The following is a 24203-nucleotide window of genomic DNA, read 5'->3' as shown; positions in this document are numbered from 1 at the left end:
ACATTAATGGTATTTCTGGAGCTACGTGTCAAAGAGCACAATAATTTTTAAAAGAATTATAACATGTAATATATATGTACATATGTAGTTCTCACAAAGACCTGCCAATGTAACCATTTTGATAGCACTTGAATTGGGCTGCCATGTTAATCACTTGGCAGAACATACCCTCACTACTGTGCAAATTGTTTCTTTAATGATTTCACAGTGAATGATATGAAAACATCATTTTAGAACATTATATCTATATTTCTGAAGACTCTTAAAATAATGATCTTCTGTTCTTAATATTTGTTGATTAATCAAGTAAATTTAAAGTTCTTTTTTATTATGAAAATAGAAACCTTCATAGTTCATGTTATTACATAGTTCTTAAACTTCTGTTTCAACTTAGCTTAAATATTGTCATTTATGTGCCTACTGCCATAAAACGATACAGAGAAGTATATGACTTGATGGTTCTCTTAAGGAATGTAGCAAGTCAGTGAAGCTTTTTTAAAAAAATTCTGCTATCCCTTTATGTGCCTAGATCTAAAAGATGAATGGCTCACACAATTCTTAATGTTCATTTGTTCAAAATTGTTTCTTAACTGAATATTGTTCATGAGGGACTGAACACACACAAAATTATAAAAGTTTGTTTCTTCTTAAAACCTTTGACAGTCTCCTTGCTAAAAATGTTGATATTAATTTTATTGTGAGCCAGTTCTGAATTATTAAAATAGAGTAGTAGATAAGCTACTAAACATTAAAATTGAGTTCGTAAGCTTTAGTTCTCTAAAATACAACTTGCACTAACATTCACTAATGTTACTAGAATCATTTAGCTTTAGGATGCTTTCAGTAAACTGAATATCTAAACATAGAATCATTCAACATATAACCTGTTACTAAAAAACAATTTTTTTACAATTGCTGTTGCAGTCCAGTAGTTTTAAAACATCATGCAACTACTTGAAGCTTGTAGCATCCTTATTAATGTAATCGTTATCCCAAAAGCTTTGAAGTACATCTCTGTGGTATCTTCTATCCACTGGATCTTCTATCCAGTTGCTACTTTTAGCTTTTAATATGAAAAATCACTAGTCTTATATAATCATGCTTTTTTAAGCATGACAGGAGATACTCACTGCAAGTAGCAGTGTACTCTTTTTGACAGAATTCTTCTTTCTCAGTCCTGTAGGTGAGGGGGAAGAGGCATTGACATTTCTTTGCTAGCAAAAGGTTTCCCATTAGTTGTCATACTTCCTAAGTTTTCATAAAAATTCTTATTAAATTCAAGTAGTGTGTGAAAAGTAGATTCCATAGAATTTGAAGGAAATGGTGATAGCAGAGATTTTAAATGAAGTTTAATTTTTTCATGTCCTAAGCATAGTGGCCAGACTTATGGTAAATGTTAAAATGTTAGAATATTTTGTCTAATTAAAAATGCTGCCTTTAAAATTGCTTTATGTAAAATTCCAAAATTTTAAGTAGAGTGTATGCCAATTCTCTCTTCACTAAGTAGGTGGGAGAGGGAAAAAAAATACTTTGTTTTTTAAAACTAAAATGAAAATTATATCCACTTGTATTTTACATACACAAATTTGTTCTTTAAAGAAAACTTGGAGTATGGAAATGTAAAGCAAAACATGGCTTTAGTTGTATTTGTTTCCCCAGAATATATAGAGAAACTTCAGAATTGATCCCTTAAATATAATGAGATTTTCCTTTTCTAAGGAGGAAAATAACAAAAACATGAAGTGTCTTAAAAATATCTCATTTTTCAAATCTCCATGGTGAAGGGGCAGGCTTATATTTGTAGTTCTTCATTGTGAAAGTCTACATCATATTTTTTTGTCTTATCCACTACTCTATTACATAATTAGAGCCAGTATCCCAGTTTTAATAGAATGCTTTGGAGTTATACAGTACCTTTTTAGGATGTTTATACAGTTGTCATGACAAAAAAAAACAATCTGACAAATCTGAAAATTCTTTATCCATCTAATCTTAAAATCCAGAAAAATTTATTGGGGGGTATCCTAATATTACTTTAACCATGGATTACTTTAGGTTTTATGTTTTAAATCATAAGAAAATACTTTCCATTTTAGATTGGGTTTTTGTATTTAGCATTGGTCAGTTTGAAAGTGTAGCTACTTTAAGAGTTGTGAGTGGCATTACATTTTGATCAGTTACAGAATGAGTTACACAATTCTCAAAGGCTTTAGGTAATCAAAAATTAAGTTTGTTTTCTTTCCTGTTCTAGTTACCGGTTTACTAAAATAGTGAGCATACATGATCACTTGAAAATTGGGCTTCTGGAGCACCTGAACAGAAAGGGAGTGGTTCATATTCAGCATTACAAAAGACAGCCTTCTCTTTTTGAAGGGGATTACTTTGACTATTTTCCAGGTACTGGGGAAATTCCAGATTCATTACAAGTTATTGGGATGGCTATTAATTATTCATTTCCTAAAATATGTTGATTAATAGACTTGAGATTTGGTTATATAGTAGAACTTTATATCACTTGGTCAGTTTTTTTAAAAACTGGAAGATTGTAGTGAAATACAAAATTGAGACTCTTACATGAGTCACTTTTTCAGAGAATTATAGAAACATCGGTCTTACTGATCAGAACATTTAATGGAAGAACTTATTGACAGTAATACAAGAACAATAGGATTTTTGCATGTGTATTTAAGGAAAAGTTATTTTTAAAAAGCACTGTAGTCTTTCCAAGAAATTTAAATAATTAGAGAATATCAGACTTCACATAATACACCAATTATAGCCTGTTGGGTTAAAGGTGGAAATGTATAACCAGAGAGTTTTTCATAGATAATTAACACTTTTTAAAATAGTTGAATACTATATGCATTTTTTAAAAAAGAGTTCTTCATGGTGACAATGGTTAAAAGTCTGTATACATTGACCCATATAGAATGTCCAGTAGATGAGATCTTTGATTATTTAGAATAATTCTCTTGAAGAATTATTATGTCTAATTCCAGGTTGATTTGAGGGAAAGAGTCTTCATGAAAATATATTACCATATATTTTCCTTTCACATATCTTTTACTTATATGGATTTATCTTGATAGTTATTTTTTGGAGTATTCATGTTAGTTTCTTTTTCTTCATTAAGAAACCCTCTTTAGGCATTATTTGGACTTTTATTTTTTAACTTGTAGAGCTTTGAGTAGGTTATAGTTATATAGCAGGCTGCAGTTCAGATCTTAGTCAGGTGTTTCCCACTGTTCTCAGTCTCTCTAAGGACTGCTTTACCATAGAAGTTTTTAATTTGTTCATCACACCTTTATTACGGCATGTGCCAGGCATTGTGCTAGATGCTGAGTTACAAAAGCGAATAGGACATGGACTCTGCTCTCAGGATAAAGACAGTATAAGAGTTCAAGTTAATAAAATTAGTCCAGAAGAAGGAACATTAGTTTATCTTTGAGGTACTGAGATGTGGAGATGAGTTTTAAAGAATAAGTAGGAATTTCTTACAGGGGAAGAACATACTAAGGGAAAGTGTACATGCTAAGGCTCAGTCTTAATACTTTAAGAAATATATCATAAGATCCCTAATTCAAATTCACATGCAAGAATTCACGTTCTTAACATGCAATTTTGATTTTAAATGCATATGTGAGCACAAGTAGAGAAGTACAAAGTCACTTTGAGGAACAGATTTGCTCACAGAATGATCGGTTTGCACATAACACACCATTCTCATCATTCTTCCTCGACCAACATCTTTTCACAGTAGCTTACATCCTGAACCTTCCAGTTAGACAGCTGTGAAGAGGCTGAGTCACACAGGTTAAAATTAATGAATGCCAAAAGTCTACTATATACTAAATATGAAACTTTAGTATTCATATTACCATATACTGAATATGCAATTTAGTTTTTAATACTTAGATCTTCAAATGCTTTTGTCAGTTTTGCACACTTATTAACTTGCCTAGGGATCATAAAAAGTTTAAATGAGCATTTAGCCTAGTTAACAAGTGCGTTTACCTGTTAATTAATATAGGTTTTTTTACTTTTTCTCTTTTGCATCAAGAATTGAAACTACCCCTGGAGAAGGAAATGGCAACCCACTCCAGTATTCTTGCCTGGAAAATTCCGTGGACAGAGGAGCCTGGCAGGCTGCAGTCTGTGGGGTCACACGGCTGAGCATGCACACGTGAGGGGGGGTGGAGGGAGATGGGTTGGTAGCAGTTAACAGAGGTAGGACTGAAAAAAAGAATTGAAACTACTAATACAGAATCTTTTTCTTCAGTCTGATTATTGCTTCATTTTTAAAATGGTATTAGACAGAATTCTATGCAATATTAGGCCTGATTCTGGATACAGTTACAATGCAAACAAAATGTGGCTTAAGATATGTGTTTTATGATTAGTCACATTACTTCATATTTGGACCTTGTTTTTTGATGTGAATTTGTAAGAGCTAGCTGGTTCTTACTATGGAAATATTGGCATTTAGTCAGTGTGAAGCTCACTTTAGAGGTGAAGCTCAGCATGTCATATGACTAGTAGAAAGTCAGAAAAACTCATAAATGTCCATAAAAATAACTTGCTAATATTGTTTAATCATTTTTTGTTTTTATGATACATTCATATATAGTCTCAGGGTTTGTGGGTTTTTTTTTTTTAATTCTCAGTTTTTTATAAGAAAAATGATGTACGTTATGGATGAAGATTTTGCAGGTTGTTGTTTTCTCCAGTTCAGAAAGTATTGAGAATAAGAGATACATCCACATAGGCACAACATATGTTGTATGATTTCTAGTCTATATTATGTTGTTGGAGTAAAGTATCTTATGAATTAATAAGGACATTTTCTGTGTCTTCATATATAGGAATTCATATCTCTAGGAAAGGAATTATCTTGGAACACTTGCAAACAGATAGGAAAGTGGTGTTTTTTATATTAGAAGAATCTTTGAGAGATATGCTTTAGAACTTTGGTTATAGTTTTTATTACTGTATTAATGAAATTTATCTTTATTCTTTAAAATATTGTACTTAATGGAAGCCAGTCCAATATAGAATTTTCTGGTAATTGTCAAAGGTGTTTATGCTTCTGAGAAAGCCTCATGATAAAAGATTGAGTAATGAGTTGCATAAATTACAAATCAGTTGTATTATGAGCAAATTTAAGAAGTAGGCTTCTTTTGTTCTGCCAGAGCGATAACATTGAATACTGATATCACCTGGAACATGAAAATATTTTAGTTGTTTGAGCTCTTTTCCAATTGTACCTTGAAATTGATACCAAAAGAGAACTTTTAATATATAACTGGTTTTTGTATTATTTCAAGAATATAATGACTCCATTATTTTCACAGTGAGTGAGAAAAGTATTTTCAAGAGGTGGAAGAAATGTCTGATACCAGTTTAGTTTTTAAAATATTATGGACTGTGCCTTAGAAAAATTGAATATCTGTGTTTGTATGTATTTGTACAAATTTTTAGAAAAATTAAGGTCGTGAGTTCCTGGAAACATTATCTTTAACAAATAAGATGTTTTGGGGGACTATTTAGGACTTAATAGTTCACATTTAAAAATAAGGTTTATCTCAGGATACATAGGTTATGTGCCTGTGGCTGATTCATGTATGGCAGAAGCTGACACAATGTTGTAGTTATCCTCTAATTTTTAAAAAAATGTAAAAATAAATTTTAATAAATATATTGCTTATGATATCTTGACAGGAAATACAGGCAATTATTTATTGAAACCATTGTGTTTTGTTGTTTAGTTTGTTATCAGTTAATTATAATCAGTTTCAAACTGGCATGAGTCACTGTGAAAATAAGCAGTGTTCCCTTTAAAAATCCAAGTAGAGACCTGTTACAAAGCAGATGGTGGATTAAATGAAAGTCAAAAGGGGGCCAGGGAGTTTTTAATAGGTGCTGTCTTTTTGAATTTGAAATTTTAATCTGAAATTGCTATTACAGGATTTGTAGCAAGGAAGTGACATAATCAAGTCTTAAATTTTAGTGACAAATTTTAGAAAGATCACTATGGATGGAAAACTAAAAATTTTTCAATTATAGTTGGCAGCTCTCTGCAAGATAAGGATAACTATGAATAATTAAGTAAAAGCAAAGTGCAAGAATTATTCATGTTTGCGCAACTTGATTTCTTTGAAGTGTTTGGTAAAATGTTAGCTTCTTTATGTAATTGTTGCACACAGTAGTAGAATATTATACATTCTTAGTATAACCCTGAGCTGATCAAATATAAGGATTTGAAAACTAATTTATAATTGTTGTAAGTGCTATCTTACCTCCACTTTGCTTCATTGACAATTTAGTGTTGGCCCCGTTTGTACTCAATCAGATGCTACTACTGAGTGATGGCATTTATGCCCTGTGTAGTCATGGTATATTCTAGGTTGCTGGCCCCTACCTCCAAGCTGGGTATAAAACCAATATATATTATAAAAAGAAACTGAAACTGAGAAAGCCTGTAAGATTATGGAAGTTTGAGATGTAAAAGGAGTTAAGAGCAAAAGTACAAAAAAAAAAAATCCTTCCCTGATTGCATCTTACACTGTAGCCTGCCTCTTTTCTACATAAAATTTTTTATACTGTCAAAAATGACATGTAAATAACAACCTCTGTAGCCCACCTCAAACAATTTTTGACTGTTGATATTGTTTTCACTGCCTAAAATAATGTAATAACAAGTTCCATATTATAAAGAGTTCTCCTTCTTATCTTGAGGTTGGGGCCAGACTACCAGTTTGCACAGTATTATTTTTATTAGACAGAAAATTCCAAATTAGTTATCATGGTTACATGAGTACACAGAAATTGATTTTTAATTGGAAACACAAAATATAACACCATGATTTATTTTTAAGATTGAATGTGCTTAAGTTTTAGCCAAAAGTGTATGACATATAGTTTATAACATCCAGGTTATCAACATAAACTCAGCAGGCTTAATTTTTCATAGTTACCAAGACTGTTTAACTTAGTTCTTATAAGTGGTAAGCAAGCTTTGAAAAACTTTTATTTCCATTAATATAAATTCTGAACTCTCCTATGAATGGGTTTCTACTACTTTACATGCAAACAGCTAACTTCACTTAAAGCATTTTGTCACTGTACTCCAAAACAAATATGTTCCTGCAGCCAAAAAGTTACCTCTATGACTGTATGTCTGTGTCAGTCTTTATATATTCTACTTAATGGCTCTAGACATCTAATTGATAAAGTGATATTGGGTTCAAAATGAAGTCACATTATATAGCATTATCAACTTAAAATTATTTTAGCTTGAGATAAAATATTGTGGGAAAACTGTACTTCCACTGTCTGTTTTATTTTAGATCCTAAATTGTTCAAAATGGAACAGAGCTGGAGAAGTAACTTATTCATAATTTTAATCATGCCATAAAGTAAAATTGGGTTGTTGTATTATTAAATAAGAGCTGGAGGAAGTAAGAACACTGTTGGCCAGAGTTCACATAATAGAAGTTTGTTTTCTCAGGCTCAGCTGATCTGTACTGCCCTTCTAGAAAATGTTTGACCCGAAAGGAAAACTTAGAAGGCTACTCTTTCATGATGATGAACTGACAATGGAAGCAGTAAATACCTCTTTAAAGTGCATTTCTTGCTTGTGCTCCATTTCAGTTTTTAGCTCCCACTCAGGCTAATTGGCAAATGCCTGGGATGGTTAGACAATCCATAATTTCTGCCAGGAAAAAAACTCTGAACTTCGCTCCCAGTTAACCAGTAGCTTGCTGTGGTTAAAATTAATGTAGGTTTTGCAGCAACAAATATTAGCATTTTCATTTACTATAAATAATTGACTTGAAATTTGGGAAATGAATAGTTGAGTACATCATTTAAATGTTTATTTGATCAGTTACTTATTAGTGCAAGAGGCCATCAATGTAAATTTATATATATATATATATATATAATCACTTTGTTTCTGCATTGTATGTTTAATATATATGGTTTCTTTTACTTGAAAATATATCTTATTTTTTGCAGTGTTTGAGCAATACACCTCCACTTACTGAATATTTCCTGAATGATAAGTATCAAGAAGAACTGAATTTTGACAATCCCTTAGGAATGAGAGGTGAAATAGCTAAATCTTATGCTGAATTGATCAAGCAAATGTGGTCTGGAAAGTTCAGCTATGTCACACCAAGAGCCTTTAAGGTTAGTATCTTAAATACATTTTCATCAAGGCCTTTTCACCCCCAAGAGGACAGAAGTCTCTGGGAAAAGAGCAAAGAATCATAGCTATTACAATGGTTGGTGGCCCTCCAGAGGGACTCAGCATATAAATAGATACGCAGCAAATAAAGTATTAAATTTTCAGGGTGGGGTACAGAATAGATAATTAAGTTTAAAATGTCCAAAAAAGGTGCTCGATTCGGCAGCACATAAAATTGGAATGATACAGAGAAGATTAGCATGGCCCCTGTGCAAGGATAACATGCAAATTCGTGAGGCGTTCCATATTTTTAGACGAATGGATAAGAAAGCTGTGGTACATATACACATGGAATATTACTCAGCCATTAAAAAGAATTCATTTGAATCAGTTCTAATGAGGTGGATGAAACTGGAGCCCATTATACAGAGTGAAGCCAGAAGGAAAAACACCAAACACATATATATGGAATTTAGAAAGATGGTAACAATAACCCTATATGCAAGACAGAAAAAGAGACACAGATGTATAGAACAGACTTTTGGACTCTATGGGAGAAGGTGAGGGTGGGATGATCTGAGAGAAGAGCATCGAAACATGTATATTATCAAGTGTGAAACAGATCGCCAGTCCAGGTTGGATGCATGAGATAAGTGCTCAGGGCTGGTGCTGGGATGACCCAGAGGGATGGGATGGGGAGGGAGGTGGGAAGGGGGTTCAGGATGGGGAACACATGTAAATCCATGGCTGATTCATGTCAGTGAGTGGCAAAAGCCACTACAATATTGTAAAGTAATTAGCCTCCAACTAATAAAAATAATTGGGGGAAAAAAAATATCCAAAAAGAGTTCTGGGAGATGGTAAAGGAAATAAATAAAAGTTGAGAAATACAGGTATGGTTCAAAATGACAACAGACAAACAGCAGATTGCTTTAGAATATAGCCTGTCTCTAAGAAACCTACGTAAATATTTTACACAAATGTAAAGACTAAATTTGGGCATGTCATTAAGCTCTAAGAACTCTTAGAGAGTCATAAGTTTGAAAAATTACTGAAATTAGTCTTCAAAGCAAACCCTAAATATTGAGTATGGTGATGGTGGTAGATTAGTCACTAAGTCATGTCTGAGTCTTGCGACCCCATGGACTGTAGCCCGCCAGGCTCCTCTGTCCATGGGATTCTCCAGGCAAGAGCACTGGAGTGGGCTGCTGTTTCCTCCTCCAGGAGCTCTTCCCAGCAATTTTCAATCACTTTTTATACAACTTAAATGACTTTCTTATAGGAAATCAACTGGGCAACATTTTATTAACTGTATGCTAGCTCTTTAAAAATAAATAGCAACAAAGCAGAAAAACTCCTGCATTTGTTCCTTAACTTTCCAATCTTTGGACCAGCTGGTTTAGACAAATCATTCCTCAGCCTTTATCCATAATTCCAGTTATTTTCATTTTACAAGATGTTCTCATTTAAAATTACATTGTAAATAGGTCCTTGAAACCTGACTTTTTTCTTTCACATTTCTTTTCAGTCTCATCAAAAAAATCCTTAGCACTGCAATGGCTAGAAAAATTATATATGAGCATGAATATTCCTTTTGTCTCTACGAGATTTATCCTCTTTAAACACAGGAGCTGAATGAGAGCACTGTAGTTTTCAAGTGACCCAAAAATGTTACTGAATTTTAAGTCTGTGTGTGTGTGTGAGCTCAGTCATATTCGACACTTTGCAAACCCATGGACTGTAGCCCACCAGGCTCCTCTGTTCATGACGCTTTGCGACCCCATGGACTGTAGCCCACCAAGCTTCCTCTGTTCATGGAATTGCTTCCACTAAGAGCAAGTCTTTAGTGTTTCCCAATTCTTTGTACAAAACTGCAGTGTTTTCTCATTGTTCTTTCCTCAAGTCAACGTTTCTTTTCTATTTTACAGATTAGTTACCATTATTAAAATATTTTTAAATATGTATTTATGTGTATTTATCCATATGTAATTTTCGTATCTGCAAATTACTGGAAAAGTGCCACAGGTTGATTTCAGGATTACAAATAAATTTTAGGAAGTAGCTGAATTCACAGATATGGAATATCGACTATATATTTTTTTAAGTCCCTAGAACTGATTTTATAGTTTTGCTTTTCTTACAGACACAGGTAGGACGTTTTGCACCTCAGTTCTCTGGATACCAGCAGCAGGACTGTCAAGAACTATTAGCTTTCCTATTAGATGGACTACATGAGGATTTGAATAGAATTAGGAAAAAACCATATATACAATTAAAAGATGCTGATGGAAGACCAGATAAGGTAAATTTAACCATATTATTGTCAACATTATTACAATAATGTGATATCTCTGTGTAATATATGTCTGTTTTCCTTATAGGTAGTTGCTGAAGAAGCCTGGGAAAACCATTTAAAAAGAAATGATTCTATCATAGTAGATATATTTCATGGCCTTTTTAAGTCAACTTTAGTTTGTCCCGAATGTGCTAAGATTTCAGTAACATTTGATCCTTTTTGTTACTTGACACTTCCATTGCCCATGAAGAAGGAACGTACCTTGGAAGTTTATTTAGTTAGAATGGATCCACTTACCAAACCTATGCAGGTAAGTAATGATTCTTTTCTTTGCATTTGTTATTTTTATGAAAAATTAGTGCTGAGTCCTTATGCCTTAAGTACAATTCAGTGTGTAAGAGATTTTTATACACTGAATATTTTGAAAATTAGTACAACTCGTCATGTAAAAAGCAAAATTCTCAAAGGCATTTTCTTATCAAAGAAAAAAAGAGGTGGTTTGATTTTACAATATTGTTAGGATTATTAGCTTACAAAGATTAATAATATAGTATTATTTATCCAGTTTTCCAACTGGAACTGTCTTTAATGTTCATTGTAATTTTTTTCCTACTGGCTATTGGAAGTGAATCTAATATTTGCTATACATTTTGATTTATGATAAGATATTGGTATATTTTAAATACTTGTAACATTTAAGCATTTTAAGAACTTGGAAGAGAAGTGGAAATTTAGTTAGGGTAAAAATACTTGCTTCAGTAATGTTCTAATCTCTTAATAGTTTGGTTAGTCTATACAAGAATAGAACTTTATTCTATGCAAGAACCCTGTGGTAGACTTTATTTTTTTTTTCCATTTATTTTTATTAGTTGGAGGCTAATTACTTTACATCATTGCAGTAGTTTTTGTCATACATTGAAATGAATTAGCCATGGATTTACATGTATTCCCCATCCCGGTCCCCCCTCCCACCTCCCTCTCCACCCGATCCCTCTGGGTCTTCCCAGTGCACCAGGCCCGAGCACTTGTCTCATGCAACCAACCTGGGCTAGTGATCTGTTTCACCCTAGATAATATACATGTTTCAATGCTGTTCTCTTGAAACATCCCACCCTCACCTTCTCCCAGAGTCCACAAGTCTGTTCTATACATCTGAGTCTCTTTTTCTGTTTTGCATATAGAGTTATCGTTACCATCTTTCTAAATTCCGTATATATGTGTTAGTATACTGTAATGGTCTTTATCTTTCTGGCTTACTTCGCTCTGTATAATGGGTTCCAGTTTCATCCATCTCATTAGAACTGATTCAAATGAATTCTTTTTAATGGCTGAGTAATATTCCATGGTGTATATGTACCACAGCTTCCTCATCCATTTGTCTGCTGATGGGCATCTAGGTTGCTTCCATGTCCTGGCTATTATAAACAGTGCTGCGATGAACATTGGGGTGCACGTGTCTCTTTCAGATCTGGTTTCCTCGGTGTGTATGCCCAGAAGTGGGATTGCTGGGTCATATGGCAGTTCTATTTCCAGCTTTTTAAGAAATCTCCACACTGTTTTCCATAGTGGCTGTACTAATTTGCATTCCCACCAACAGTGTAAGAGGGTTCCCTTTTCTCCATACCCTCTCCAGCATTTATTGCTTGTAGACTTTTGGATAGCAGGCATCCTGACTGGCATATAATGGTACCTCATTGTGGTTTTGATTTGCATTTCTCTGATAATGAGTGATGTTGAGCATCTTTTCATGTGTTTGTTAGCCATCTGTATGTCTTCCTTGGAGAAATGTCTGTTGAGTTCTTTGGCCCATTTTTTGATTGGGTCATTTATTTTTCTGGAGTTGAGCTGGAGGAGTTGCTTGTATATTTTTGAGATTAATCCTTTGTCTGTTGCTTCGTTTGCTATTATTTTCTCCCAATCTGAGGGCTGTCTTTTCACCTTGCTTATAGTTTCCTTTGTTGTACAAAAGCTTTTAAGTTTCATTAGGTCCCATTTGTTTATTTTTGCTTTTGTTTCTAAAATTCTGGGATGTGGGTCATAGAGGATCCTGCTGTGATTTATGTCGGAGAGTGTTTTGCCTATGTTCTCCTCTAGGAGTTTGATAGTTTCTGGTCTTACATTTAGATCTTTAATCCATTTTGAGTTTATTTTTGTGTATGGTGTTAGAAAGTGTTCTAGTTTCATTCTTTTACAGGTGGTTGACCAGTTTTCCCAGCACCACTTGTTAAAGAGGTTGTCTTTTTTCCATTGTATATCCTTGCATCCTTTGTTGAAGATAAGGTGACCATAGGTTCGTGGATTTATCTCTGGGCTTTCTATTCTGTTCCATTGATCTATATTTCTGTCTTTGTGCCAGTACCATACTGTCTTGATGACTGTGGCTTTGTAGTATAGTCTGAAGTCAGGCAGATTGATTCCTCCAGTTCCATTCTTCTTTCTCAGGATTACTTTGGCTATTCGAGGTTTTTTTGTATTTCCATACGAATTGTGAAATTATTTGTTCTAGTTCTGTGAAAAATACCGTTGGTAGTTTGATAGGGAGTGCATTGAATCTATAGATTGCTTTGGGTAGTATAGCCATTTTGACAATATTGATTCTTCCAATCCATGAACACGGTATATTTCTCCATCTGTTTGTGTCCTCTTTGATTTCTTTCATCAGTGTTTTATAGTTTTCTATGTATAGGTCTTTTGTTTCTTTAGGTAGATATACTCCTAAGTATTTTATTCTTTTTGTTGCAATGGTGAATGGTATCGTTTCCTTAATTTCTCTTTCTGTTTTCTCATTGTTAGTATATAGGAATGCAAGAGATTTCTGTGTGTTAATTTTATATCCTGCAACTTTACTGTATTCGTTGATTAGCTCTAGTAATTTTCTGGTAGAGTCTTTAGGGTTTTCTATGTAGAGGATCATGTCATCTGCAAACAGAGAGAGTTTCACTTCTTCTTTTCCTATCTGGATTCCTTTTACTTCTTTTTCTGCCCTGATTGCTGTGGCCAAAACTTCCAAAACTATGTTGAATAGTAGTGGTGAGAGTGGGCACCCTTTGTTCCTGATTTCAGGGGAAATGCTTTCAATTTTTCACCATTGAGGGTGATGCTTGCTGTGGGTTTGTCATATATAGCTTTTATTATGTTGAGGTATGTTCCTTCTATTCCTGCTTTCTGGAGAGTTTTAATCATAAATGGATGTTGAATTTTGTCAAAGGCTTTTTCTGCATCTATTGAGATAATCGTATGGTTTTTATCTTTCAATTTGTTAATGTGGTGTGTTACATTGATTGATTTGCAGATATTAAAGAATCCTTGCATTCCTGGGATAAAGCCCACTTGGTCATGGTGTATGATTTTTTTAATATGTTGTTGGATTCTGTTTGCTAGAATTTTGTTAAGAATTTTTGCATCTATGTTCATCAGTGATAATGGCCTGTAGTTTTCTTTTTTTGTGGCATCTTTGTCTGGTTTTGGAATTAGGGTGATGGTGGCCTCATAGAATGAGTTTGGAAGTTTACCTTCTTCTGCAATTTTCTGGAAGAGTTTGAGTAAGATAGGTGTTAGCTCTTCTCTAAATTGTTGGTAGAATTCAGCTGTGAAGCCATCTGGTCCTGGGCTTTTGTTTGCTGGAAGATTTCTGATTACAGTTTCAATTTCCTTGCTTGTGATGGGTTTGTTAAGATCTTCTATTTCTTCCTGGTTCAGTTTTGCAAAGTTATACTCCTCTAAGAACTTGTCCATTTCTTCCAAGTTGTCCATTTTATTGGCATAGAGCTGCTGGTAGTAGTCTCTTATGATCCTTTGTATTTCAGTGTTGTCTGTTGTGATCTCTCCATTTTCATTTCTAATTTTGTTAATTTGGTTCTTCCTTTGTTTCTTAATGAGTCTTGCTAATGGTTTGTCAATTTTGTTTATTTTTTCAAAACACCAGCTTTTAGCTTTGTTAATTTTTGCTGTGATCTCTTTAGTTTCTTTTGCATTTATTTCTGCCCTAATATTTAAGATTTCTTTCCTTCTACTAACCCTGGGGTTCTTCATTTCTTCCTCCTCTAGTTGCTTTAGGTGTAGAGTTAGGTTATTTATTTGACTTTTTTCTTCTTTCTTGAGGTAGGCCTGTAATGCTATGAATCTTCCCTTTAGCACTGCTTTTACAGTGTCCGATAGGTTTTGGGTTGTTGTGTTTTCATTTTCATTCATTTCTATGCATATTTTGATTTCTTTTTTGATTTCTTCTATGATTTGTTGGTTATTCAGAAGCGTGTTGTTTAGCCTCCATATGTTTGAATTTTTAATAATTTTTTTCCTGTAATTGAGATCTAATCTTACTGCACTGTGGTCAGAAAAGATGACTGGAATGATTTCAATCTTTTTGAATTTACCAAGACTAGATTTATGGCCCAGGATGTGATCTATTCTGGAGAAGGTTCCATGTGCACTTGAGAAAAAGGTGAAGTTGATTGTTTTGGGGTGAAACGTCCTATAGATGTCAGTTAGGTCTAGCTGGTCCATTGAGTCCGTTAAAGTTTGTGTTTCCTTGTTTATTTTCTGTTTAGTTGATCTATCCATAGTTGTGAGTGGGGTATTAAAGTCTCCTACTATTATTGTGTTACTATTAATTTCCTCTTTCATACTCGTTAGTGTTTGCCTTACATATTGTGGTGCTCCTATGTTGGGTGCATATATATTTATAATTGTTTTATCTTCTTCTTGGATTGATCCTTTGATCATTATGTAGTGTCCATCTTTGTCTCTTTTCACAGACTTAATTTGAAAGTCTATTTTATCTGATATGAGTATTGCGACTCCTGCTTTCTTTTGGTCTCCGTTTGTGTGGAATATTTTTTTCCAGCCCTTCACTTTTAGTCTGTATGTGTCCCTTGCTTTGAGGTGGGTCTCTTGTAGACAGCATATATAGGGGTCTTGCTTTTGTATCCATTGAGCCAGCCTTTGTCTTTTGGTTGGGGCATTCAACCCATTTACATTGAAGGTAATTATTGATAGGTATGGTCCCGTTGCCATTTATTTTGTTGTTTGGGGTTCACATTTACACCACCTTTCTGTGTTTCCTGTCTAGAGAAGATCCTTTAGTATTTGTTGAAGAGCTGGTTTGGTGGTGCTGAATTCTCTCAGCGTTTGCTTGTCTGTAAAGCTTTTGAGTTCTCCTTCATATCTGAATGAGATCCTTGCTGGGTAGAGTAATCTAGGTTGTAGGTTATTCTCTTTCATTACTTAAGTATGTCCTGCCATTCCCTTCTGGCCTGAAGGGTTTCTATTGATAGATCAGCTGTTATCCTTATGGGAATCCCTTTGTGTGTTATTTGTTGTTTCTCCCTTGCTGCTTTTAATATTTGTTCTTTGTGTTTGATCTTTGTTAATTTGATTAATATGTGTCTTGGGGTGTTTCGCCTTGGGTTTATCCTGTTTGGGACTCTCTGGGTTTCTTGGACTTGGTTGGCTATTTCCTTCCCCATTTTAGGGAAGTTTTCAGCTATTATCTCCTCGAGTATCTTCTCATGGCCTTTCTTTTTGTCTTCTTCTTCTGGGACTCCTATGATTCGAATGTTGGGGCATTTCACATTGTCCCAGAGGTCCCTGAGGTTGTCCTCATTTATTTTGATTCTTTTTTCTTTCTTCCTCTCTGCTTCATTTATTTCCACCCTTTTATCTTCTACCTCACTTATCCTATCTTCTGTCTCTGTTATTCTACTCATGGTTCCCTCCAGAGTGTTTTTGATCTCATTTATTTCATTATTGATTTTTAATTGACTTTTTTTTATTTCTTCTAGGTCCTTGTTAAACATTTCTTGCATCTTCTCAGTCTTTGTCTCCAGGCTATTTATTTGTAACTCCATTTTGTTTTCAAGATTTTGGATCATTTTTATTATCATTATTCTAAATTCTTTTTCAGGTAGATTCCCTATTTCCTCCTCTTTTGTTTGACTTGGTGGGCTTTTTTCATGTTCCTTTAGCTGTTGGGTATTTCTCTGCCTTTTCATCTTGTTTAGATTGCTGTGTCTGGAGTGGGCTTTCTGTATTCTTGTGGTCTGAGGTTCCTTTTTATTGTGGAGGTTTCACCCAGTGGGTGGGATTGGACGATTGGTTTGTCAAGGTTTCCTGGTTAGGGAAGCTTGTGTCAGCGTTCTGGTGCGTGGAATTGGATTTCTTCTCTCTGGAGTGCAGTGGAGTGTCCAGTAACGAGTTTTGCGATGGGTCTTTGTGTTAGGTGTGACTTTGGACAGCCTGTATGTTGACACTCAGGTCTATGTTCCTGCGTTGCTAAAGAATTTGCGTGGTATGTCTTGTACTGGAGCTCATTGGCTCTTGGGTGGTGGTTGGTTTTGGTGTAGGTATGGAGGCTTTTGGATGGTCTCTTATTCCTTAATGTTCCGTGTAGTCAGGAGTTTTCTGGTTTTCTCAGGATTTGGGCTTAAGTCTCCTGCCTCTGGATTTCAGTTTTATTCTTCCAATAGTCTCAAGACTTCTCCAACTATACAGCCCTGATAATAAAACTTCTAGGTTAATGGTGAAAAGATTCTCCACCGTGAGAGACAACCAGAGAGGTTCACAGAGTTACATGAAGAATAGGAGAGGGAGGAAGGAGATAGAGGTGAGCAGGAGAAAAGGGGGACTCAAGAGAAGAGAGACAGATCTACGCAGTTATCTGTTCCCAAAGTGTTCTCCGTAGCCCAGACACCCACAAAGATTCACAGAGTTGGATTGGGAAGAGAAGGGGAAAGGAGGAAATAGAGGTGTTCTGAGGTAGAAAACAGAGAGTCAAAAGTGGGAGAGTATCGCCACACTCCTGAATAGAAATGGGAACTAAATATTGGATTCTTTTTTTTTTTTTTTCCATTTTTATTAGTTGGAGGCTAATTACTTTACATCATTACAGTAGTTTTTGTCATACATTGAAATGAATTAGCCATGGATTTACATGTTGAATATTGGATTCTTAAATGACCAAAATTTATATCACATACTACTGAAAAACAAAGATTGAAAATCTAGTGTAGAGGTTAGACTCTTTGAAATACAATATTTAAAAACAAAAACACAAAAAAAATTCAGAACTGTATATGAAGTTCGGTTTAAAACTAGGGTTTCTCTCTCTCTCTCTCTCTCTCTCTCTTTTTTTGGCAAGGTTATAGTGAAATGAAAATGAAAATTAAGGAATAATAGAGGAGTATTAGAGGACTTTAAAAGGAAATAGGAGAGAAAAACAAGAAAAAAAAAAGAAAAAAAATTTTTCCCTAATTAAAAAAAATCGTAAAAATATATGAAAATGAAAGTTGAGGAGTAATGGGGGAAGTAATAGGGAATTTTAAAAGAAAATAAAAGAGAAAAAATAAAAAATAAAAAAAAAGGAAAGAAAAAAAACTTTTTTTTTTTTAATTAAAAAATATATGTACATATATATCTAGGAATTTCTCTGGAGTTGTTGCGGTCAGCGTAGGTTCAGTTCAATTTCAGATAGCTCCTCTTTCCAGCTTACACTTCTCGATATCTGTAGGCCCCTTCCTGTGTAGTCGGTGTTACCTTCAGGGATTTTAATCTGTTGCACCGGTCCTTTCTGAAGCGGTTCCCTTTGTTTATTTGCCTTCTGTTTGCCGTCTCGTTGGTGTCTAATTTCCGCCCTGCCACAGGCGGGCGGAGGTGATCTCTTATTTAGGTTCTCAAGTTCAGTTCAGTCCTGCTATGGAGAGGGCGGGGCGCTGCAGACAGACACCGCTCTGTGTGGATAGCGCTCACCGTGTTCCGGCCACACTGGGTTTGCCCCGCTCACGGGTGTCAGTGCTTTCGCCGTCTACACTGCTCAGGCTCCCGGCTGCTCTATATGGAGCGGGCCCTGCGTTGATTGCGGTTCCAGTTTTCGGGTACTCCACAAAAGCGCAGATTCGGTTGCGCCTGCGTTTTGTGCCTTCCCCGGCCTGAGCGGTTCAGGCAGCCAGCGGCTTGGGCGAGCTCTCTCTGAATGCGGCCGCGCCTTTTCCCTCCGCAGCGAGCGGCCCAGGCAGCCAGAGGCTTGGGCGCACTCTCCCCGGGTACGGCGCGCTTTTTCCCTCCGCGGCCCCAGCGCGCGCCGCCAGTCGGGTCTCAGGAAGTCTTTAGAGAGGAACCGGGGGCCTGTTTGCAGTTTGGGAGGGGGTGGCTTCTCAGGGGCTGTTTGCCCTTTTCCCCTCCCCCCTGCCTCCTACCTCCAGCGGGGATGGGCCGGCTCTTCTCTGGACTTTCTCAGTACCTTTGTTTTGCCAACCGCCGTGTTCGGGCCAGTTAATTTTGTCCCTTGCTATCCCACAGTTTAAAAAAGCTCCCTCCGATTGCTCTCAGGGTCTTCGGGCCGGTCCTTACCCTAAGCAGTGCTGCCCGCTCCTCTCCGTTCAGCCCCGCTTGTTGCTGGCGGGTACGGGCGTCTGGGGTACTTTTCTGCTGGGAGTTGCTTTTAGGCACGTAATCTGTGGGCCTTGTTTAATTTTTCCTCCCAGTTAGAATGCCGAAAACTTCCCCCAGTCCCGCCAGGGCGAGGGTTTCCTGGTGATTGGAAACTTCCTCTATTAAGACTCCCTTCCCGGGACGGGTCTCCGTCCGTAGCTCTTTTGACTCCCTTTTTATCTTTTATATTTTGTCCTACCTCCCTTCGAAGACAATGGGCTGCTTTTCTGGGCGCCTGATGTCCTCTGCTAGCGATCAGAAGTTGTTTTGTGAAATTTGCTCAGCGTTCAAATGTTCTTTCGATGAATTTGTAGGAGAGAAAGTGGTCTCCCCGTCCTATTCCTCCGCCATCTTGGCTCCTCCCCTGTGGTAGACTTTAATATCTATTGTCTGCCTGATTCCATTCCCTATTGTTATAATTGGGTTGTTTTACATTTTTTGAAGCAAAGCACTACATATTTTCCTTTTCTTAATCAGTTAATCCTTTTCTGATATTTGACCTACCGTAATAAAATATAACACCAAATTTTTGTATGACCTTTGGTTTAATTTAAATTTTGTCCCCTAGTGTAGGTTCCAGCCAAAATTGCAGTTTATTAGAGCTTATTAGTTATGTTAGTCTGCTCAGGCCACCGTAATGAAATACCAAGACTGAGTGACATAACAGAAACTTATTTTCCCACAGTTCTAGAGGCCGGAAATGGAAGAATGGAGAACCAGCTTGGTGGTTTCTAATGCTGACTGTCTTCCTTACTTACAGATGTATGCCTCCTCAGATGCATCTTCACAGGGCAGGGAGATAGAAAGTGGGAACATAGGCTCTGGACTAAAGGGAATTAGCTTGGTTAGCCCATCTAATGAGTTTTCCCATCACTGAAGTTGATTTAAATTAAGAAGTTTGTTAGTAATTGCTTTGAATATGTATTATATATTGAACTCACATATTATGCAAGGTGCTAGATGTACAAAGGTATTTCTTGTCCTTGTTCTCAAGAAGTTTGTCATACAGTGCGAAGAGTTCTCTGACAGGGCGTTCGAGGAGTATACAGAAGGAGTAACCTACCCGAACTGGCAGTGACGCCTGTGCTGAATCTTGAAGGATGATTAGGATTTAAGCACGTGAAAATTGGGAATAAATACCAAAAGAGTGGCACACACAGAGAGAGGGTGAGGCAAAGGAGAGCAGGGCCTGCCTGTGGAGCTACGGGTAGATGATACGGTAAACGGAGGCTGGACCGCAGAGAGCAGGGCCCGCCTCTGGAGCTGCGGGTAGATGATACGGTAAACAGAGGCTGGACCGCAGAGAGCAGGGCCCGCCTCTGGGGCTTCGGGTAGATGATATGGTAAACAGGCTGGACCGCAGAGAGCAGGGCCCGCTTCTGAAACTACAGGTAGATGATACGGTAAACAGAGGCTGGACCGCAGAGAGCAGGGCCCGCCTGTGGAGCTATGGGTAGATGATAATGGTAAACAGAGGCTGGACCGCAGAGAGCAGGGCCCGCCTCAGGAGCTGCGGGTAGATGATACGGTAAACAGAGGCTGGACCACAGAGAGCAGGGCCCGCCTCTGGGGCTACGGGTAGATGATACGGTAAACAGAGGCTACGCCGCAAAGAAGCTTGATGTGCTATCACAGAAAGCTTGGACTTCATCCTAAAGACTAAAGGAGCCATTAAAGCTTACTAAGTAAAGCCATTGTGTGGCCAGATTTGTGTTTCAGAAAGAACACTGGCTAGTGCAAAGATTGGATTGGAGAGGCTTAGATCAAATGTACTAAGATTAAGTAAAACGTTTTTTTGTACTGATGAGATGACAGATGACAAGGGCTTCTTGGACTCTTAAGCTAAGTATCAGGATGGCAGGCAGGTAGAAGAGCCAGTTGAATACAGGACTTGAAAATATATTATGGGATTGGAAAACTGAGGAGAATGGTACTCTTTGTTTTACTGGAAGATATAGAAAGAAAGTTTTAAGAAGAAGCCTAATTTAGTATTGGATATGTTGAGTTAACATGACTTAAATTTGTGTTTTGTCTTGGACAAATTCAGAATCATGAGGAAAATTGGGAGAAGTGTCAGTAAGCATTGACTTTATGTGTGTAGACTAGAGGAGAGAGGTCTGTGCTTGAGAGAGAAATTGGGTGGTAAGCTCTATGAAGATGGTTGGGAATGTCTTAGAAGGATGAGATCACCTAATTGATCGTCTAAACCAGAACAATTTGAAAAATGAAAAGGGCCATATTAGTAATTATTCCAAGACATCAGGTTAACCCAGGACTGGCCAAAGCAAACTGGGGTATATTGTCACCTAACGAGAGCATATGGAATCAAGAATGCCGAAGATAAAAGCCTGAGGGGTTACACTGGAGGGTTAGTTCTCCCCTCAAAAGAAGATTTGACCAAGGCATTAGAAAAGAATAAGATACAGTGGTGTTGTAGGGAAAGGAAGATTTTGAAGGAGGCAGTGGTCAGCAGTCTTGCTGCAGAGAGATAATAAAGACTGATAAAGACTTGATTAAATGGTAGTATTGACAGCCTTGATCACCGGTTAAAGAGATGAGGACAAAAGCCAAGAGTGGATTAATAAGTGAATGGGAGATAAGTTAAAAGGCTATTTGTAAGCAGAAAAGAAAGGGAGATAATTGATGGAGAATTATTAAAAAGCAATGAGAGATGGTTTTGTTTTTCTGATTTTATAAGAGTTAAAAAGTAAAGTGAAAGTGTTAGTCGCTCAGTTGTGTCCAAGTCTTCGAAGCCCCATGGACTGTATAGCCCACCAGACTCCTCTGTCCATGAAATTCTCCAGGCAAGAATACTGGAGTGGGTAGCCATTTCCCTTCTCCAGGAAATCTTCCCATCCCAGGGATAGAACATGGGTCTCCTACATTTCAGGTGGATTTTTTACTGTCCGAGCCACCAAGATAAAATTAAATAAAGGATAATTGCTGAGTTTATGTTCTCGAGGAGTCAGAAGAGAATATATAGATGCCAGGGTTAGCCTTTTTTTTTTTTTTTTTTAATTGTTTCCATCTTTTTAAGTATTTGTAGAATGGGAAATGGCAACCCACTCCACTGTTCTTGCCTGGAGAATCCCAGGGACGGGGGAGCCTGGTGGGCTGCCCTCTATGGGGTCGCACAGAGTCGGACACGACTGAAGCGACTTAGCAGCAGCAGCAGCAGTAGAATGGGAAGATTACCAGCTGATTCTCTTTCCTTGTATCAAAGAGACAGAGAAAAGGACTTTTTAGACTCAAGTTTACAGGGGAAACAGGAAGTTGGAGATTTTCCTATCACCTAGGCTGTTTTCTCACTCAGATAGGTATTCCGCTGATAGTGAGAGGAGTAATGGTGAAATAAGAAGCCTAAGAAGTGGTGACGATTTTAAATAGTTATTGAGAGAAATAAGAATAAGCAAATAAAGGAGACACAGAAGAATTCCTGGCTAGTGTTGAAGGATCAGTTGAGATTGGGCACTGTGAGTTTGTAGTACACCAGTCTATAAAGTTGGGCAGTTTACTCCAGCATATCTAAACAACTCTAAGTATAGCAAGAATAAAACTGAATAGCTGAAAAATAAAGGTAGTTAAAGTTTTTGCAATGAAATACTTGAAGGGATGACTCATGGGGATGGAAGGGCATGGAGATAGTAAGGAGCCAGTGGAAAAAGCTGAGTTAAAAGGACTAGGTATCTCAATGCAAGCCAAGAATAGGAAAGAATGGGTTTCCAGAAAGAGTAACTAGTGTTTAGACAGTTAAGAGTTTAAGATACCAGAGGTGGAAAAGGAGATGGCAAGGTCTGAGAAGTGAACCACAGTTAAATGCAAGTGTAGGCCTTTGAATTGAGCAGTGAGGGAATAATAAAGCTAAGATAAACTGTCCATGTGGACTTTGTCACCCAGGACAATGGCAAGATTGGAGACAGACACTGTGGGCCAGATGCCAAGTGAATGTGAGGAAGCAACCAGAAGCTTAGTCTCAACTAGTGAGTATTTTTTCCAAAGTAATAAAGTCATTGCAATTTTCTTTTTTGTTTTTTAGTACAAAGTGGTTGTCCCCAAAATTGGAAACATACTTGATCTTTGTACAGCATTGTCTCTCTTGTCAGGAGTACCTGCAGATAAGGTAGGATGTTTCTGGGTTTAAAGTATGTAAGTTGGAGTGTAGTTTTTCACTGTTGTAAACCCTGCTTAATAGAAATTTATTTCCTTTTAGATGATAGTTACTGATATATACAATCATAGATTTCACAGAATATTTGCAATGGATGAAAATCTTAGTAGTATTATGGAACGGGATGATATTTATGTGTAAGTATGAAATTCATTGCACAAATATTTCTTGAGAAAAAGTTGAAAGGAAGTATCGTAAAATTTTCAAAGTTTATAGTCAGTTTTATCCTTGCAGGTTTGAGATTAACATAAATAGGACAGAAGATACAGAGCATGTGATTATTCCTGTTTGCCTGAGAGAAAAATTTAGACACTCAAGTTACACCCACCATACTGGTTCTTCACTTTTTGGTCAGCCTTTTCTTATGGCTGTTCCACGAAACAATACCGAAGATAAACTCTATAATCTTTTGCTTGTGAGAATGTGGTAAGTGCCAAACAGTTCTATATTAACAAAATAAAATATTAAATAGCTAATAAAAGTAAACATGCAAGGTACTATCAAAATATAATTAGTCATCTATATTAGCTTTGTTTAGACAGATAGCAGTGTAAGAAATCAAATTATAGGCTAATCCAGTTTCTTGATCATGTGAAACACTTCACTGAGATAATTTCAAATAGAGGAAGCATAAATTCTCTTAGTTGTTTTACACCAAAAGTTTATAGTTGGAAGAAAATAGTTTATCATGTATGCACTTTGAAATCATAGCAAATTTCTTATGCTTCATTTCTTTATACACAGTGCTCATACTGATAACAAGAACTCATAATAATAAAGTTTTATTTAAAAGGATAAGCTTTTATGGTTCTTTCTTTTGTAAGGCAACACCTTTTTTAATTGAACCTTGATTTGAATTAAAGTAATCAAGAATGACATTTACTCCCTCTTTTATCTGTTATGACTGACATATTTAGTATTCTTTCTTGCACACCTGTTTTAATCATTATAGTCCAATAACCCACACGTAAAGATCACATTACAATCTGTAAGTGATCTTAGCCATACTATATATATATCATCTAATGAGGATCTTTTAGAAAATAATTTTATGAAATTATTTTCCACGAACTTTTAACATGAAAGAGGAAGACATTAAAATCCTAGAAGTAACAAATTAATTTATT

General features: G+C 36.3%; 1 protein-coding gene and 1 non-coding gene across 8 annotated transcripts in view; both read left to right on the top strand.

The window, feature by feature from the left end:
• USP15 (ubiquitin specific peptidase 15) overlaps nucleotides 1-24203 on the top strand; it is a 133254-nt gene that overhangs the window by 92900 nt on the left and 16151 nt on the right. For 5 of the 7 annotated variants that reach the window (XM_070454673.1, XM_070454672.1, XM_070454675.1 and 2 more), the window contains 6 exons: nucleotides 8017-8190; nucleotides 10332-10490; nucleotides 10570-10794; nucleotides 22945-23028; nucleotides 23119-23213; nucleotides 23311-23502. In XM_070454673.1, the coding sequence (XP_070310774.1) occupies nucleotides 8017-8190; nucleotides 10332-10490; nucleotides 10570-10794; nucleotides 22945-23028; nucleotides 23119-23213; nucleotides 23311-23502 (929 nt within the window). Of the gene's footprint in view, nucleotides 1-2251; nucleotides 2398-8016; nucleotides 8191-10331; nucleotides 10491-10569; nucleotides 10795-22944; nucleotides 23029-23118; nucleotides 23214-23310; nucleotides 23503-24203 lie in introns of those variants that run through there. The other 2 variants (XM_070454677.1, XR_011483315.1) reach the window with 2 other exon arrangements.
• LOC139031000 (U6 spliceosomal RNA) lies at nucleotides 8399-8500 on the top strand. Its single transcript, XR_011483430.1, has one exon. It is a non-coding gene; the product is annotated as a U6 spliceosomal RNA (small nuclear RNA).

This window comes from Odocoileus virginianus, chromosome 24 (assembly GCF_023699985.2).
Source record: "Odocoileus virginianus isolate 20LAN1187 ecotype Illinois chromosome 24, Ovbor_1.2, whole genome shotgun sequence".
Classification (NCBI taxonomy): Eukaryota; Metazoa; Chordata; class Mammalia; order Artiodactyla; family Cervidae; genus Odocoileus; species Odocoileus virginianus.
Note: the sequence above shows the minus strand (reverse complement) of the source record. Positions and strands in the feature narration are given on the sequence as shown.